Source organism: Gobio gobio, assembly GCF_949357685.1.
Source record: "Gobio gobio genome assembly, chromosome: 13".
NCBI lineage: Eukaryota > Metazoa > Chordata > Actinopteri > Cypriniformes > Gobionidae > Gobio > Gobio gobio.
The window spans coordinates 11,951,298-11,970,164 of NC_137106.1; the positions used below are offsets into that span (position 1 = coordinate 11,951,298).

An 18,867-nucleotide genomic window follows, 5' to 3' on the forward strand; every position below is an offset into this window, starting at 1 on the left:
AGCATTTGGTTTTTAAATGCCTCACGATTCTACCATTTCTTTTCCAGGAAGAGATGCTAACGTCAAGACCATCTCTAGTGGGCAAACTGTGGTGTCTAGTGGAGAAGTTAACCTGGTCATGTGACTTTAGTAGTTTTAATAAACTTCTTAACTCAACTGTCTCTTTGGTATTGATCTTTCATGACTGTTCTCAGTTTGATTTATTGGCCTACACTACTAAACCAGAGTTCCCTCTTTTTTGCTTCAAGGTTATGCTTGACTTGAACCAAACAAGCCAAGTTTCTGCCCAAACCTGACCTATTTGCCAAGTTCCAGTTGCTAACCTGGGTCCCTGTTCTTAATGGTATCAAATTAGGGGTTGTTTAATCTGTTTTGGTCTCTACTTGTGGCTTTATGGCTAGACTAACATAACTGCTTGTATTGATATTCAAGCATGCCAAGTCCCTCTGTTTTTTGGTAATGCTATTTGAAAGCCCCCTGAAGTTATGCAAGTACAGCATTGCATCTGCAATGAAATCGGTATCAACCTGCATTGTCCTTTTTAATCCCAAATTGTGACCAGCCTTTTTACTTTAGGCTAGCCCCAATGTTTATTGAAAAGTAGACTGGTGCTTTAATAAAAGCTGGTAGTCCCTTAACTGGTGCATCACACCTGAGTTGCTTTCTGAGGGCCTGTTTACACCTGGTACTAAAGCGTTTATCAGTCCAATCACAAGTGGACTATGCTCAATACAGTTGGAAATGGGGTCTAAAATGTTTTAAACTTGTCCTTTTTTTTTTTATTTTTTTTTTTTACTTTTAATCTTCACTCATGAAAGGGGTCTTTATAAACCGTTTCCAGAGTGTGACATTAACTGGTCGAAAACCTGTCGCTTCTGTAGATTTGGACAATAAGCTACTTTGTTTAACTGTCTGTGCTTGTTGTTGCACCATTAAAAACAGAATGGTTAAGGTAATTTGACTAGTATCCATGCTGTCAAGGAAATGCATCCCATTTTAATTATATTTAACTGGTTTGAAGAGCTAACTGTTGGTGAATTAGGTGTGTGAAATAAACATTTCCAAATGGGGTCTATTGTATTTGTCCATTTTTAGTATCCCATCAACGTAAGTCTTAGTCCTGTTAACTCTTCTTGCTCTTTGTATCACACATTTTTCCTAGAGACATTTTGGCGGAAAATTTGAGAAAACGTAGGTCTGAGGCCCATTGCATAAACTGTTGATGTTAAAAAGCTGAGGGCAAGTGGACAAAAATGAATGACACTTTCAATTCACTTTTTCATGGCCCTTCCCTCACTATCTTCCCTCTGTGTCATTGATTTTGTACCAGGAGATTTTTTTGTAGGTATTGGGCTGTTACATGTGTGTACCGAATTTCATACCTGTACGTGAAACGTAGCGGGATGGGCACTTCTTTGAAATGTTGTAGGTGCCGCTATCGAGCCATTTTGCCATGCCCTAATTCTGAAACTCATATGTAGATGTCTTCAGGCCAGGACTCTTATCAAACATCTGAAGTTTGGGGAAGATCGGACATTGTATGCCTGACTAACAACGGCTTCCTGTGTCATGGCGAAACATCAGACTTTGTCAGGCCTTTGTCACAATTTAACATCACCAAGGCCTTAAGATTAGACTGACCAAATATGATGTTATAGTTAAATCTCAATGAGGAGTTAAACACAATGTAAAACAAGGCATTTCCTGTTGCCCGCAGGTGGCGCTATGACTGTAACTGAATATTGGCATGTAGATGTCTTCAGGTCAGGACTCTTATCAAACATGTGAAGTTTGGGGCAGATCGGAAATTGTATGCCCGAGTTACAACAACTTCCTGTTTTATGGCGAACCATCAGACTTTGTGAGGCCGCCACTGACACAACCTTCAGGGAAAACTCAAGATCTTCGCAATTTAACATCACCAAGGCCTTTAGATTAGACTGAGCAAATATGATGTTGATCTGATTAAACCTCTAGGAGAATCCAGTAGATGGCGATGACACTTTGCAAAGAAACACTGCGTGCCTATAGACTAAACACGCAATATGCATGCGCATGATGTCACAGTTTTCACAAATTCATGTTTTTGTAGTTTACATGGAGATGGAGATGGTATCATTTTCAAAAACTTGAACTTTGAAACCCTGTTTTTAAAAGTTTGCATTTTTAAGGCCCACAAACTGTTGTTGTGTAAATGAACACAATGCATTTAAAGTTTTATTTGAAAATGGTGTCATGTAAGGCCCCGTTTACACGATGGGAAAACACAGATATTTCCCTGCGTTTTGGCCTGTCATTTACACGAAAACGCAGTTTTTATCCCAGAACACGATTATTTCTTAAAACTCCGGCCAAAGTGGAGATTTCTGAAAACGGCGGTTATGTGTTGCCGTGTCAACTGGGAGAAACGGGGTTTTAGGTTCTCAAACGTCACATTATGCGCCAGAAAATGTCATGTGAGCGCCCTATGTTTAGAGTTTGTTTGATCATGGATGCTGTTAAGGTGGTACTCATTTTTACTTTTGTGCAAAAGCTTTTGGCCTGTTTGCATCTGCAAACACAACTGCTGTACTATATCGAGTCTAACGCGACATTAAGGAGTAACTCCACTTCGCTGTCTGTCCACACAAACGAACCTCGCGCCATGTCTGTTGTTTTGAAAGGAACAGGAAGTCGCTCGTGCTATTCGTTGTTGTCGATTTTGAGGATTCTGATTGGCTTGCATGGCTTTATCCTTCTCCCTACACTGCCGCCCATAGGTTTGGCATAGTTATGATGGCGCTCGACGGCGTATTTATGCGGGTTGATGTAAACAACAACTTTTTTGAAAACAATGTTGTGTGCACAATGTTATTTTTGAAAACCGAGGGGGGGAACTATTTGTTTCTCTAAATACCCGGCTATGTGTAAATGTGGCCTAAATGTCCCCCTCAATTTGTCAGATAAGAGAGACATACAAATTGTGCAGAGCTGTGGGTCCCAGAAATGCATATGAACTCTACAGGTCCAGAGGAGAATCAAAGGCAATCAATTAAACTAAAAGGGGATGAGCCACCTTCATTCAAAGCTGTACAAAATGGCAAAGCCAAGCACTGGTGTGTGTTGTGGCATTTGTGACAAAGTTTGCTAGGATGGAGCTTCTGAAAGGTGTGTTAGTGGTGGTTGTGATTGTTGTGTTTGATCTGCCTGATGCATGGGGAAATTTGATGCACAGTCAAAGTCCAAGAAGCATGGGGCCAAAATCAGATCCAGATTTCAGAAGTCCTGCCTTTTCTGCTCCAGAGCTCTGGAATCCTTTGCAAGTGGCTTCTCCATTTCAGAGTCCTTTGGGTCCTGCCTCCAGAGGCCTTGCACAGGACCCTTTTGGCCTTCAGGAGAAGCAACTGTTGCAGGGTCCAGCGAAGCCTTTAAATTGGAGGTATCCTGTCGTTCCCGAAGTGCAGAGCGAGTTGGCGGTGGACTTCCAGTTGAGGCAACCGGTGACTCCCAGCAGCGTAGCGGTTCAATGCGGAGAGAACCGGGTTCTTGTAGAAGTCCAGCAGGACTTGTTTAGCAATGGTCAGTTGATCCAGCCAACTGGTCTGTCTTTAGGTGGATGTTCTGTTGTTGGTCAGGACTCTGAGTCTAGGGTGCTCATCTTTGAGTATGAATTACAGGACTGCAACAGCGTGCAGATGGTAAGAACTCCTAAATCTTTTAATCGGTTGTTTGTTCAAATTGAGGATATCCAAAGTCCTCTTCAAGGACCGTCAGTTCACACTGCTGTTTTATTTGCAATGCCAGGGCAGCTGGCATAACATTTCTTAAGGCTCGTTCATACCAATGCATGTTTTAAGCTCTGCAGTTGTTTTCTCCTGCTTTAAGTGTTTGTCCACCGTATTGCACCATGCACTCTCTCATTCATAATAATGATTACACCTTCATGAGGAATTGTCTTGTTTTAACTACAATCTCTTACAGATGAATGAGGATGAGCTTGTCTACACTTTCTCTCTTACCTACACCCCTGAGGCTCTTGCAGGTACTCCGATTACCCGGGCCGATGGTGCAATTGTTGGCGTTCAATGCCACTATCAAAGGTAAGTGACCTCTGACTTTCACTGCTTGTGCAACTGAGACCATTTAATGGGTACTTTCATGAACCACAGGCTACAAAATGTAAGCAGTGATGCCTTGAGGCCAACATGGGTCCCTTATGCCTCAACCAAGGTTGGTGAAGAAGTCTTGATGTTCTCCCTGAAGCTCCTGCTGGGTAAGTACACTTTCTTTGGACCTTCGACCTTGCAAATGTGGCTCTTCCTAGGGTGTTCCTTCTCTTTTGTAGACGATTGGTCCTACCAGAGGCCTTCATACTCCTATTTCCTGGGTGGTGTTATTAACATCGAGGCATCTGTGAAGCAGTACAATCATGTGCCTCTGCGTGTGTTTGTGGACAGCTGTGTGGCCACTCAAGTGCCTGACGTGAACTCCCTTCCGAGATATTCCTTCATTGAGAATCATGGGTAAGGTCATGGCCCTTGATGCTATAGGACCGTTTTGTTTGCTCTTTTTAAACATTCATGAGTTGCTCTTTGTGGTGACTTTGTCATCAGGTGCTTTGTGGATGCCAAGGCTACAGCTTCCAGCTCCCGCTTCATGCCTCGGTCCCAGGTTGACAAGATCCAGTTCCAGCTGGAGGCATTCATGTTCCAGGAGAGCACCAGTCCTTCTGTATGTACCACAAGAGTTAATTCGACTTCTCTTCCCATCTGCTCTGGTTTTCTGACTTGTCTGTCATCCCTTGTAGATCTACATAACATGTGTTCTGAAGGCAACTATTGCTTCTGCACCCAGTGACGCTCAGCGCAAATCCTGTTCCTTTTCCAATGGGTACGTTGCAATTATAATTTTTTTCAAGCTGACTTTGCTCCTGTTGAAAGTGCTTTGTCTTGTTGCAGGTGGTTTGCTGCTGATGGCAATGACCAAGTTTGTGGTTGCTGTGACTCAACATGTGGTCCTGATGGTGGAATTGCTGCTTCTCCCTATGGAGGTCGGTAGCTCTTGCTTTAAGGTTGCTTTTGATGTTTTAAGTACTCCTAACTTTGTTCTTTTTCTTCTCTCTAGGTGTTCAGTGGGAAGGCAAGGCCACACTTGGTCCTGTAATTGTTCAAGGGCAAAAGAAAGTTTCTCAATAAAACCGAAATCAATCATTGCTTGTATCTGACTTGTCACTTTGCTTCATGTCTGGTTTAACTGCTTTTGACCTGGAAAGAGTGCCTTATTCTGCAAATGTGGTGGAACTGACTGTACCTTTGCAAGTCCCATTTAGTCTGAAACCCTATGGCTGCATGCTATGTGACTTGCAGAGGCACAGAAGTTATTATTTTTTCTACGTATGGAATTTAAACTTCTCAAGGTTAGTGTGGGGAGCAGTGCACAACCTGACGTGGGGCTAGTTGTAACAGTTTAACTTTCCACACATGCCGGGATGATGAAACCTAATGTATTTACTAGTTGTCAAATCAACATTATTTAGAGAAACTGCACCAATTAATAATTCTTTGGACGCTCTCACTGAACATTTAACACAACAGATGTACATTTCTTAAGTTTATTTTCATCTGTTTTTGTTTCTTGAAAATAAGACTGTTATTTAACAGTTGAGAGTTCTTTTAATGCTGCTCTAACCAGCAGAAGACACTAGATGGGTTTAAATCCCAGTTGCACAGTAACTGTTACAATGTGCCCCTATTAGAGCTATGCTATTCTATTGAGGAAATAATGACCGTCAATGTTATGAAAAGTTATGTTTTTAACTTCTGTATAACTGTATATTTTTAATGATTAAATGCCATTTAAGGAGAACTGTGTGAAGAGTTTTGAAAGTGACCTAAGTATTGAGAAATGGGTCCTAGCAATTGTGTGTATATTAAAAAAAAAACTGTAACTGGCAAGAGGCATCCTGCACAGGCAAAGCAACAGATTAATATTATTCAACATATCCTAGCTTTTTACAGAAAATATTCAGATGTAACCCCCTTTGTAGTAATTAACATTTTCATTTATTTGGTAAAAAAGTACATATGAGTAGACTCATCCCCTCTCATAATCAAGGAGTCGAGGGTCTGTCCATATAAACCCCTCTTGTCCACTTGTGGAACACTTCAAACTGGCGACAGGGATTGCCCCGAGGGGAAGTGCTTAGGGAGGTTTGTGAGTGTTGCTAAATTTGGAACTACAGACTACTCTTACTATTTCTGCCATATAAAGATGTAGTAATGCTAGTTAATATTTCGGCATGTCTACAAGCAAAGTGGAATGCACCAAACATCTACCCAAAGTACTTTGGGCAAGCTCCAGTAGCAAACCTGAGCATGAACCTTTTTATTTGTCTTCAATATGACAAATCTGACTAATTGGAGTCAATATACTACATCACATGCGTATCATTTTGATGAGAATTTTCTGGGGTGCTTCTCAATATCCCTCCTCGTTTCCTCGCTCCTCCGTCATCCATCCTATGACCCGGAAACTGACGAGCTCAGCCATCTTGAAGGACATCTCAATTCTCTAATTGCATCGCGAGGATCGAGGAGTGAGGAGGCTTCCTGAGGAGTCACGAGCGAGGATACACGGGTATATCCTTTGCGGAAGTGTTTTATCGACTAAACGTGACGCACTTATTAATTCTCCTCCCCCTTCACATCTTGCCACAGTTTATTCATTATTATTATTATTATTATTATTATGTTTACATGTACAAGACACAAATGTATGTCAAATAACAACAACTGACAGTTGCAGAATTATATCAAAGCACAAGAAAATTAAAGAAACAAACTGTAATACTATAAACAACAAATAAAAAGCAGTTAATAACTGGGAATAATTAGTTGTTATTAATAACTGGTAATATTAAATAAAATATGAAAAAATTTGGTATTTTGTAGGGGTTAAAACTATTACAATATAAATAGTTATCTCTAATGTTCAAGAATCCCCATGTGCAAACTAAATCCAGCGGTGTAGAGTCATCATTATTTGACGACGCTTTGAAGTGACGCTAAAGGGAGCGAGGATATATCATTTCACTTGATTAAATTCCTCCGTCCTCGCGTATTTTCCTTGCGTCCTTCCCTCGCATCCTGAAGGGGTGGAGATAAGACGCGAGGAAAGGAAGCTAGGAAAGGAAACGAGGATGCAAAAATAAGAATTAGAAAGAGAAGCACCCCTGGTAGCATAAGCTCCCATTTGGGCAAGTCTGGAGAATCATGACTTTTAATGAAGAGGGAGGGATTATCGTTAATTAGCCAAAATCTGTAGAATACAAAAAGACCAAAGGGCATCATCTCAACAGTGTGACTAGCTGTTGAACAATGGCAGGAAACTGGTGTGCTGGTCAATCGCTGGCACTTTGTGTGTGGTTTTGTGCGTTTTGTCATGCTGTTCCACAGTGGAGTAATCTGCCCCAGAATCCTCAAGCTCTGCCGTTAAAGCAAACTGACCAGCGGGTTCAACAGCTAGCTAGTAGGGATGTGGAAATGAAGCCTCATGAAGCAGTGAGGCTTTACCCTGACTGTTTCGGGAAAAGATTCAAAGCTTCGAGAGTGTCAAGAACAGCACCATCTGGTGCTTATTTAAAATAAAGCAGGCAGAAGTCTGTGGAAGAAGCTCTGTCAGATGAAGCAACCACAACACACGAAATCGTTTCAATGCTATGTGTACAAATAAAAGCTTTGTATGTTTGTGTTTAATGTGTCCAGTAAATCAATTAATTTACCCATTAAAGTGTGTCAATAAAATATAATATGAGTTTATATGATTCAATAAGATGTAACGTAGGCCTACTCTCTCCACACACAAACACACACAAAATAAGGACATTGTGTGATAGGATCATCTGTAATTAAATGTGCTTATGCCACTTGGCAGTGATAGTGCTTGTGTAACAGTAGGAATGACAGTAAGGCAAATATTTTACCAAAATACAAAGACACAACTCCAACAAACAAAAAATAATAAATAGTGACAAATAAATGTTTATCCAAATGTAATATATTGTTTAACTTTCAAAGTACAGCACTCTCCTCACAAAACCATCAACCAGACTGAGGCAACAAGGACTTGTTAAGTAAGATCTGGGGGTTCGAAGCTTCTGACACGCAAAGCGAAACGCGCACGTGATTGGACAGAAAGTGAGGCTTCATTTGTCATCGATCACGTGACTCTAGGAAACCAATACACACCCCGATACGGAGCTTCACTACAAAATGTGTCGCATGCGCGATACGCGCATCGACGCTTCAGTGTCATACGTAACATCACTACTAGCTAGTCAACAGTTTCCTCAGAAGGTTCAACAGCTAGCTAGTCAACAGTTCCCTCAGAAGGTTCAACAGCTAGCTAGTCAACAGTTTCCTCAGAAGGTTAAACAGCTAGTTAGTCAGTTTCCTCAGCAGGTTCAACAACAAGCTAGTCAACAGTTTCCTCAGCAGGTTCAACAACAAGCTGGTCAACAGTTTCCTCAGCAGGTTCAACAACAAGTTGGTCAACAGTTTCCTCAGCAGGTTCAACAACAAGCTGGTCAACAGTTTCCTCAGCAGGTTCAACAACAAGCTGGTCAACAGTTTCCTCAGCAGGTTCAACAACAAGCTAGTCAACAGTTTCCTCAGCAGGTTCAACAACAAGCTAGTCAACAGTTTCCTCAGCAGTTTCAGTCTAAGCAGCCAGTGGCGCAGGCAGAGCCCCTTGACAAGTGTGCTGTAGCTGATTATGAGCAGATCCAATGTGGCCCACCTGGTATCAGTGGTGGTGAGTGTGAAGCTATCAACTGCTGCTTTAACGGACAGCAGTGTTTCTATGGGAAGGCAGGTAAGAGTGAGTCAATGTAAAGGTGTTCATGTTAAACCACTCCTCAGTAATAACCTGCTCTTGTACCTTGTTCTAGTGACTGTCCAGTGTATAAGAGATGGTCAGTTTGTGGTAGTGGTGGCAAGAGATGTTACACTACCTCGCTTGAGCCTAGATTCAGTCCATCTCCTGGGTGGAAACGACCCACCTTGCAGTCCTGTGGGATCCACACCTTCCTTTGCTATATACCAGTTCCCTGTCACTGCATGTGGCACAAGCATGATGGTGAGTAGCTGCTTGTGGTTCTGTTCTGCCTGGCTTAGAATGGCCTGGATGCCAACAGTTACTATTTGCAGGAGGACAGTGGATATGTGGTGTATGAAAACCGAATGACCTCCTCGTATGAAGTGGGTGTCGGACCACTTGGTTCCATCACAAGGGACAGCCATTTTGAGTAGGTGTTTTTTTTTTAGAAAAAATATTAATCCTTGACAAAGGCTACAAGCTCACTATTTGTTGTCTAGGCTTCTCTTCCAGTGTAGGTACTCTTCTACTTCTGTGGAAGCTCTGGTTGTGGAGGTCAACACTGTTCCTGCACCTCCACCAGTAGCGGCTTCTGGACCCCTCAGGGTGGAGCTTAGACTGGCAAATGGTCAATGTGTCACCAAAGGCTGTGCAGAAGGTAAGTGTCTGTCCAAGTATGCATAAGTATTTTCTAAAACTCCAGGTTGCAGCAGTTTCTGGTTAAACACTGGTTTTCTTCCTCAGGGGATGAGGCATACACGTCCTACTACGGTGATGCTGATTATCCCGTCACAAAAGTCCTGCGGGAGCCTGTGTATGTTGAGGTGCGCATTTTGGAGAGGACCGACCCCAACATTGTCCTAATGCTGGGACGTTGCTGGGCTACATCAACCCCCAGTCCACTCAGTCTACCCCAGTGGGACCTTCTGATCGATGGGTGAGTAAGGCCAGTCTTTATCCATCTGGTGTGCTGTAAGGCACTTCTGACTGCCTCTTTACCTTTCAGATGCCCTTACCAGGATGACCGTTACCTGACTTCATTGGTTCCGGTGGCTGGATCTTCTGGTCTTCAGTTCCCAACCCACTACAAGCGCTTTGTTGTGAAGATGTTCACATTTGTGGATCCAGCATCACTGGCTCCTCTACAGGAAACCGTATGCTCTGCAGCCTTACCTGAATCCTTAATTTTGGGCGTTTTTCTTTCTGTGGCTTATCCCTTTACCCCCTCTGTTAGATCTTCATCCACTGTAGTACAGCAGTGTGCCATCCCTCTTCTGGCTCCTGTGAGCAAAGCTGCACTAGGAAAAGTGAGTGCTTGTTGTAAACTGACTTCAGGAACCATGAGCATTTGGTTTTTAAATGCCTCACGATTCTACCATTTCTTTTCCAGGAAGAGATGCTAACGTCAAGACCATCTCTAGTGGGCAAACTGTGGTGTCTAGTGGAGAAGTTAACCTGGTCATGTGACTTTAGTAGTTTTAATAAACTTCTTAACTCAACTGTCTCTTTGGTATTGATCTTTCATGACTGTTCTCAGTTTGATTTATTGGGCTACACTACTAAACCAGAGTTCCCTCTTTTTTGCTTCAAGGTTATGCTTGACTTGAACCAAACAAGCCAAGTTTCTGCCCAAACCTGACCTATTTGCCAAGTTCCAGTTGCTAACCTGGGTCCCTGTTCTTAATGGTATCAAATTGGGGGTTGTTTAATCTGTTTTGGTCTCTACTTGTGGCTTTATGGCTGGACTAACATAACTGCTTGTATTGATATTCAAGCATGCCAAGTCCCTCTGTTTTTTGGTAATGCTATTTGAAAGGCCCATGAAGTTATGCAAGTACAGCATTGCATCTGCAATGAAATCGGTATCAACCTGCATTGTCCTTTTTAATCCCAAATTGTGACCAGCCTTTTTACTTTAGGCTAGCCCCAATGTTTATTGAAAAGTAGACTGGTGCTTTAATAAAAGCTGGTTTAGTCCCTTAACTGGTGCATAACATCTGAGTTGCTTTCTGAGGGCCTGTTTACACCTGGTACTAAAGCGTTTATCAGTCCAATCACAAGTGGACTATGCTAAATACAGGTGGAAATGCAGTCTAAAATGTTATAAATTTGTCCTTTGCTTTTTGACTTTTAACCTTCACTCATGAAAGGGGTCTTTATAAACTGTTTCCAGAGTGTGACATTACAGTTTTTCTCAATCGATTTGGTACATTTCTCCAAACTCAGGTAACAGCTCTCAAAACAGTTAACACAGTGATCAGTACACTTTGTAATTGTCCTAAACAGATAGAAAATTCTCCTTCATTTAATACAAATCACAAATCAAAAGCATAATTTTCTCAACACTGTGCACAAAAATTATCGCAGCAGTTCATACAGCCAACCAAATCTTTAATATATCAGGAAAAACATTTGTAACTTTTGCATTGTTCTTCAGAAAGATCGCAAGCATTTTTGTACCATTTTCAAAACACAACAAACAAAACTGAATTGTAAAATAGTCAGTTGCACACCTTGTGGCTTCAATTAACGCCAAATTGTTATCTGATGAGTTAGTAATCCACTCAACACAGAAAAAGCCAATTTCCTAGTTGTTCACACAGCTGTCTTACGTAATTACAACAACTACAAAAGGGGAAGGGAAGAAGAACAAAGACGACAAATGAGGAGATACAGTAAGACAAAAAAGAAATATGAGCAGTGGAAACAAAAGAGGTTTAAGAGTGAGAGGTGGTGGCCAGGGTAGAGGGAGAAGAGGAGGTAGAGAAAGAGGAGATAGAAAAAGAGAAAGAAGAGCTGAAGATGTAGGAGGAAGAGCTGAAGATGTAGGAGGAAGAGCTGAAGATGTAGGAGGAAGAGCGAGAAGAGCTGAGGATGTAGGAAGAGGAGAAGAGATTGAAGAGATGGATAGATTGGAGGGCAATGGTATAGTGGTAAGAGAAAATATGAGAAGAGGTGGACAGGGAGGAAGAGGAGGGCAAAGAGGAAGAGGAGGCCAAGGTGTAAGAGGAGGGAGGAGAGGTAGAATGAGGGTAGGGTACACGTGTGTTTCAAATTAAATCAGAGCCACACTTATTGACCATGTCATAAATCATGGTCTCTCACTGAGAGAAGCTGGCCAGAGAGTTCAGCCCAATATAAACAGATCCACAGTGGCTTCAATTATCCGTACATTTCAGAGGGAAAACCGGTAAGTAACTATATCATTCTACATTTACAATGAGAGTCCATGTAGTCTTGTTTGACATAGGTCTAGATCTCTACAGATGAATCTACAGATAAATGTTCCTGCCTGTCCAAACCTTTTTCAGAATTGAAGTTAGAGAACATTCAGGTGGACGAACAAGACTTTTTTCAGTTGAACAAGAGCATGCCATTGTTGACATGGTGGTCCAGAACAACACCCTCCGCCTCAAAGAAATTCAGCAAAGAATAACACCGGACAATCAACTGTTCCACAATATCCACCAATGCAGTCTCTCAACAATTGACCGTGTTCTAAGAAGAAATGCTATCCGAATGAAGCAAGTATACAAAGTGCCCTTTGAGAGGAACTCCGTTAGAGTGAAGGAGTTGCGATTCCAGTTTGTTCAAGTAAGTGCAACCCAATTATTGCAATTTTACTGTCAACTCAAAGATATATAGTTTCCTGAATTTTAAGTATGTGTCCATAAACTATTCCATGCTACTATATGTGAAAAGATTTAGGCATGTCTATTTATTCTGCTGCTTCAAAGTGTGAACTCAAACTTCAGCAACAATTTCACAGTAGTATTGACTGCAATCAATGCCATTCCCGTAAAACACAAATTTACTATATTTTACCTTGTGTTCTTTTTACTCTAGAGAATCTTGGAGTTGGATAGCAGTGCAACTCATTATGAGTACCTGTATATTGATGAAGCAGGCTTCAATCTTCAAAAAAAAAGGAGAAGAGGGAGAAATGTGATTGGCCATCGTGCTACAGTCAATGTCCCTGGACAACGAGGAGGCAACATCACTCTCTGTGCAGCAATTTCTACAACTGATGTTGTGGCACACAATGCTGTCTTGGGACCATACAACACAGCAAGGCTCCTACATTTTTTAAACCTCCTCAATGAAATCCTCTTTCCGCAGGGTGATCAGGAGCAAATGGTGCGGAATTTTGTAGTTGTTTGGGACAATGTCCAATTCCACCATTCAGCACTAGTGCGAGAGTGGTTTGAGAATCACCCACAATTCAGGATGGTGTTTCTTCCACCATATTCTCCTTTCCTGAATCCAATTGAGGAATTCTTCTCCTCTTGGAGATGGAAAGTACATGATCGCAACCCTTACAACCAAGTAAGTCTTCTTCAAGCGATGGAAGAGGCCTGTGGAGATATTGGGGCACAAGCATGTCAAGGATGGATACAGCATTCAAGGCGTTTTTTCCCACGATGCATGACTCTTGAAAATATTTTCTGTGATGTTGATGAAATTCTCTGGCCAGATGTAATTGAGAGGTATGATCAATAAAATAATTGATTAAATGAATGCAGTACATTTATCACTTTATTTTTTGATTTACTTATGTACTTATTTGCATTATATATATATATATAATGTGTGTGTGTGGTGACAACTTATTGTTATACACCTGAACTCCTCATTAAAGAACTTAATGAAAAACATGTATTTTCATTTATTTCTTTGTGTATCTTTAGCTGAATTTGTTATAAAATCAACAGAGGACACACTTTTAGTTTTGATGTTAATATTGAATTTGTATCACACAGTATGCCTGACCTAGGCATACTGAAATTAAAAAAATATACAACACAAACTGGGGTACGCTGTAACATGCTTCATTTATGTTACAGCTAACCCAGAGTTTTGTAAGCATGAACTAGCTCAGCTAACAGCCAAAACATTAGCACTAACACTAACTAACTTACATGAAAAATATCAACACAGACACAATAAACATAATTTAACTTTAATGAGTTTAACTACTAAGTAGGAATTGCCATAACAAAAATAAAGGAAGAAAAAAAAGTTAATTTTTTTTTCTAGTCTAAAATTAGATCTGTCTGCCACAGGGCTCTACATTATGGCTTGTTACATATGCAACATTTCAGCCGTAAATAAATTATAAATGTTAGCTAGATTATGTTCATTATTACCTATGTAGTGATATGCTGAAATATAATTAAAAAAATGGTTTGTATTTGAAAAAACTTCTATCACGTGTCGTGATGTGTATTGAGTTGGTTTGTGCGATGTGTTTCACACTTCAGAATGTCCGTTGAGTAAACACAGGATGCATCCGAAGTCGCATACTTCCCTATTTAGTAGGTCAAAAACAGTAACAAAAGAAGTACTGTATGTCCGAATTCACAGTACTCATAAAAGAGTAGGCAAAATATACCCGAATGACCTATTACTTCCAGGTGAGATTCTGAAGTGTGCATATGGTGGACACTTTACTATCCCATGAGGCCACGGGAGAGGATTTATGAATGGCAGTGAAGCGACGTAACTGACGCAGGTAGGTCACATGATAATGACAACATGGCCAATGTAGTTCGTCCAGATTACATTCATTCTACACACATTCATGCTATATAGAAGGTACTTTAGCGGTTGTGAAGTAATTACTAATTCAAAATCGAATAGAGTGTATACGATTTAGGGACACAACCATATTGAGCACTAATGCTCCCTGGTTCTCTCGGTGCATTCTGGGAATTTTTAGGGAGTGAAAATTTCAGTGCACTGGATTTTGTGTTTGGGACAGCACTTTAAAATGTCTGACTCCCTGATCAGTGCCCTGACTACTGAACTAGGGTGCGTCTCAATCAGCTCCCTAGCTTCCTAAGTCGTGAATTAGTCTATCGTGTACATGAATGTGGACGACTCCCTGATCAGCGCCCTGACTACTGAACTAGGGAGCTGATTGAGACACACCCCTAGCTGATTGATTAGCTTGTTGAGGTGTGATTGATTCGGGTTGGAGCTGAACTCTGCAGTAAAGTGGATCTTGAGGGCCAGAGTTGAGAACCCCTGCCTTAGAAGAACCATTTTTGGTTCCCCAAAGAATTAACCCCATACAGTAAACAGTTCTTAAAAGAACCATTATTTTCTTATTGTAAATAACATTGTAATAATCTAAAGAACTGCACCATAAAATAACTTTTTGTGTCAGGGAAAGGTTTAATGGATGTTAAAGGTTCTTGAACCATTTATGCCAATAAAGTGTAGAAAGTTTCTCTGAACTTTTTGACATTTTGCTATTATTTTTAACTGTTTGAGTATTTAAAAACATACATTTTCGATATTTTGTTACTTTACTTTTCAAAGTCTTAACCTCCTGGGTGCCACTGTACTCGCACGAGGACATTATATTTTAGTGAATTTCTCTGACACCATGCATGGATGCCCTGTATAAAGAGCACAGCAAATTCAGGGGTTTTCAGAAATACCATTTGTTATGAGCTTTCACCAGGGGCCCGTTTCAGAAAGGAGGTTAAGTGAAAACTCTGAGTATGTTAACCCTGAAATAAGGGAAACTCTGGGTTTTCTGTTTCAGAATGGAAGGTATGTCAAACCCAAGAAAGCAGGGTAAGTCAAGCCTGTTTCTAAAAGAGAGGTAACTTATAACAGAGTCAGTTACCAGGGTAACTTACTCTGTGAACCTAACCTGGTCAGGAGTTGGTTTTCTTTGGTAAACCCAGAGTGTCTTTCAGTCCAGTGGGGTTATTTTCTGAAACTGGTTGCAATGTGCAGTTTTTGCTGTGGCGGTATGTGATGAAAAGAGTACTTTATTGTGTCATAACCAATAACCAATGCAGAGAAGCAATGAGGAGGCTGCACACTGTGGCGCGCAAGTAGTCTGTTTATGAATGATTCGTCACTCAGTCTGCATTCGCTCAAATAGTTGTATTACACGGGCTATAATGGTTGCTACACACTTGATTACAGATAAAATTATACACGCTGTGTTGTGTGTGACTTCACACACATGCAGCAGTGATGCTGTAGATTAATTTTACTGACTTGACGACTTTGAATTCCATTCAGTCATTTCGTTCTTTTAAACATACTGGTAGTTAAAATATATTTGTTCAATGGCTAATTTCTCCGAACACGTCCACATATGTAATCTTTGATCATATTCTGAATTAGGAAGATGCAGCCAAAGATAAATTATGACCGCAATGAACGAACCGTTCATGTGCGACTATGACAGAGACATGTTTCACCACAGAGAAAAGATAATTTCAGTCTTGTTCACATGTAGAAAAAATATTATTTTATCCAATTGTCCAGTGTTGCTTATAGAGTATTAGATGTTTGTTTTTATGCCTATGCTAACTTTGCGAAGAGTCCGCTAACAGAGAGCAGGTAGGCTACAAAACATGTAAAATAAATGGTTTAGTTTTACTTTTATAAATTGAGCATGCATGATCATATTACAGATACATTACTTTTCAAATAAATAAATTAACTTGAAATTTTACTTGACGTGTAGAGACTGCAGAGTGATACAGTACATGGCCAAATAAAAAAGACTCTCAATAATCTGGGAAAATAAGTTAAAGGGTTAGTTCACCCAAAAATGAATATTCTGTCATTAATTGCTCACCCTCATGTCGTTCGACACCCGTAAGACCTCCGTTCATATTCGGAACACAAATGAAGATATTTTAGTTGAAAGCAGATGGCTGAGAAAAGCTTCAGATAGGCCTCCATTGGCATTCTGTACATTTACACTCCCAAGATCCATAAAAGGCACTTAAAACGTCGTTACAAAGTCCATCTCACCACAGTGACTCTACAATAATTTTACGATGCGACGACAATAGTTTTTGTGTGCAAAAAAAAATCAAAATAACACCTTTATCCAACTTGTTCTTGTCTTCCGTGTATGCCTCCACGACGCATGCGCGAGAATATGACGCAGATCCGGCGTTCGGACATATGACCCAGAAGCGATTTGTTTACGAGCAGAGGAAGACGCGCGTGTCTAAGCTGTTGGATTCTACATTGATCGTGCTTTAGGTCTCGGCGTAGTGCTCAAAATGGGGCTTAAGTGTGTATTTCATCGATTCCCGAACACCGGCGCTACGTCATATTCTCGCGCATGCGTCGTGGAGGCGCACACGGAAGACAAGAACAAGTTGGATAAAGGTGTTATTTTGATTTTTTTTTGCGCACAAAAACTATTGTCGTCGCATTGTATGATTATTGTAGAGCCACTGTGGTGAGATAGACTTTGTAACGACGTTTTAAGTGCCTTTCATGGATCTTGGAAGTGTCAATGTACTGAATGCCAATGGAGGCCTGTGTGAAGCCTTTCTCAGCCATCAGCTTTCAACTAAAATATCTTCATTTGTGTTCCGAATATGAACGGAGGTCTTACGGGTGTCCAACGACATGAGGGTGAGTAATTAATGACAGAATTTTCATTTTTGGGTGAACTAACCCTTTAAGGCCCGGGTATACTTCACTTACCGCGCCCGGACGCGTCACGCGCGCGGCCCTGTCCGCGCGTCTTTTAAAGGCCCGGGTATACTTCGGCCGTCCGCGTTCGTGCACCGCCCGCATGACGTAATTTTCGTCACTCGGAGGGCTCGCGGCCGGCCGCACACCCGTCCGCGCGCAGCCCAAATTTTGTGACCGCACGGACGGTCCGCGTGCAACAGCGCATGCGCCAGCAGTACAGAAGAGTCCACTAGGTGGCAATAAACACAGTATTGAGCACAGTGTTCAGCCGTCGAAGAAGAGTGTGCAAAGACCGGTTTAAAAACAACACGCTTGGAAAAAAAAGAGAGAATTTTTGATTCTTCAGTGTTTCTTCCAAACTATGTAGCAATGGTGGATAAACTACAGTTCTTCTCCGATCATGCCCAGCGAATGTCCCGTTGATGACAGGACTCAGTGCTGCCCTCCGATGTCTGGTGGAGCATAGACACTTTTTTACTGCGCATGTGTCGAACGCGATCCTCCGCGCGCATCCGTTGTGTAGTATACTTTGAAAGACGCGCGGACAGGGCTGCGCGCATGACGCGTCCGGGCGCGGTAAGTGAAGTATACCCGGGCCTTAAAGTATACTACACAACGGATGCGCGCGGAGGACACATGCGCAGTAAAAAAGTGTCTATGCTCTACCAGACATCGGAGGGCAGCACTGAGTCCTGTCATCAAAGGGACATTTGCTGGGCATGATCGGAGAAGAACTGTAGTGGATCCACCATTGCAACATAGTTTGGAAGAAACACTGAAGAATCAAAAATTCTCTCTTTTTTTTCAAGCGTGTTGTTTTTAAACCGGTCTTTGCACACTCTTCTTCGACGGCTGAACACTGTGCTCAATACTGTGTGTATTGCCACCTAGTGGACTCTTCTGTACTGCTGGCGCATGCGCTGTTGCACGCGGACCGTCCGCGTGGTCTAAAAATTTGGGCTGCGCGCGGACGGGGTGTGCGGCCGGCCGCGAGCCCTCCGAATGACGAAAATTACGTCATGCGGGCGGTGCACGAACGCGGACGGCCGAAGTATACCCGGGCCTTTAGTTTACAAGACACTTTCTGCAGCATTTATTGTGCTTGTTTAGTGTTAATTTCAGAATGTACAAACAAAATCAGAAATTAGTTGTCATCTTCAGTTAATGCACTGTGAACTAATATAGTTAATATATATATATATATATATATATATATATATATATATATATATTAGTATAAAAACCATCTGCAAAATTTGGGGGAATGTACTTGTACTACGATCAACGAAACTGTGGTCGAGCCCAACTTGTAACTGTAGGCAACACATTTTTGGTTACTGCCAGACGCAAGAACACGTAGTGTGACGGCCAGTCTCTCTTGTAAAGTTACGGGGCTCATGTGGGTTCGTTTATGTTCCACGAACGGCTTGCATGACGCCATGTTCACCTGTTCCGGACCGGTAAACTACTTCTTTGCTCGTGCTTTCGACGGATTTAAGAAAAATTACTCCAAGTCGCCCCCTGTCGTTTCACAGAATACTACAA

The 18,867-nt window shown here is 41.5% G+C and overlaps 1 protein-coding gene across 1 annotated transcript; it reads left to right on the forward strand.

Moving 5' to 3' along the window:
- Positions 1-5,374: 5,374 nt before the first annotated feature.
- On the forward strand, positions 5,375-14,126 carry LOC307136741 (zona pellucida sperm-binding protein 4-like; the record flags this gene model as incomplete). Its single annotated transcript, XM_079833989.1, has 13 exons — positions 5,375-5,395; positions 8,691-8,850; positions 8,927-9,114; positions 9,186-9,283; positions 9,354-9,511; positions 9,598-9,790; positions 9,860-10,007; positions 10,088-10,160; positions 11,968-12,043; positions 12,165-12,447; positions 12,700-12,888; positions 12,973-13,179; positions 14,115-14,126. The coding sequence occupies 13 exons, from the start codon at positions 5,375-5,377 to the stop codon at positions 14,124-14,126; spliced, it is 1,806 nt and encodes a 601-aa protein (XP_079690115.1).
- Positions 14,127-18,867: the final 4,741 nt, after the last annotated feature.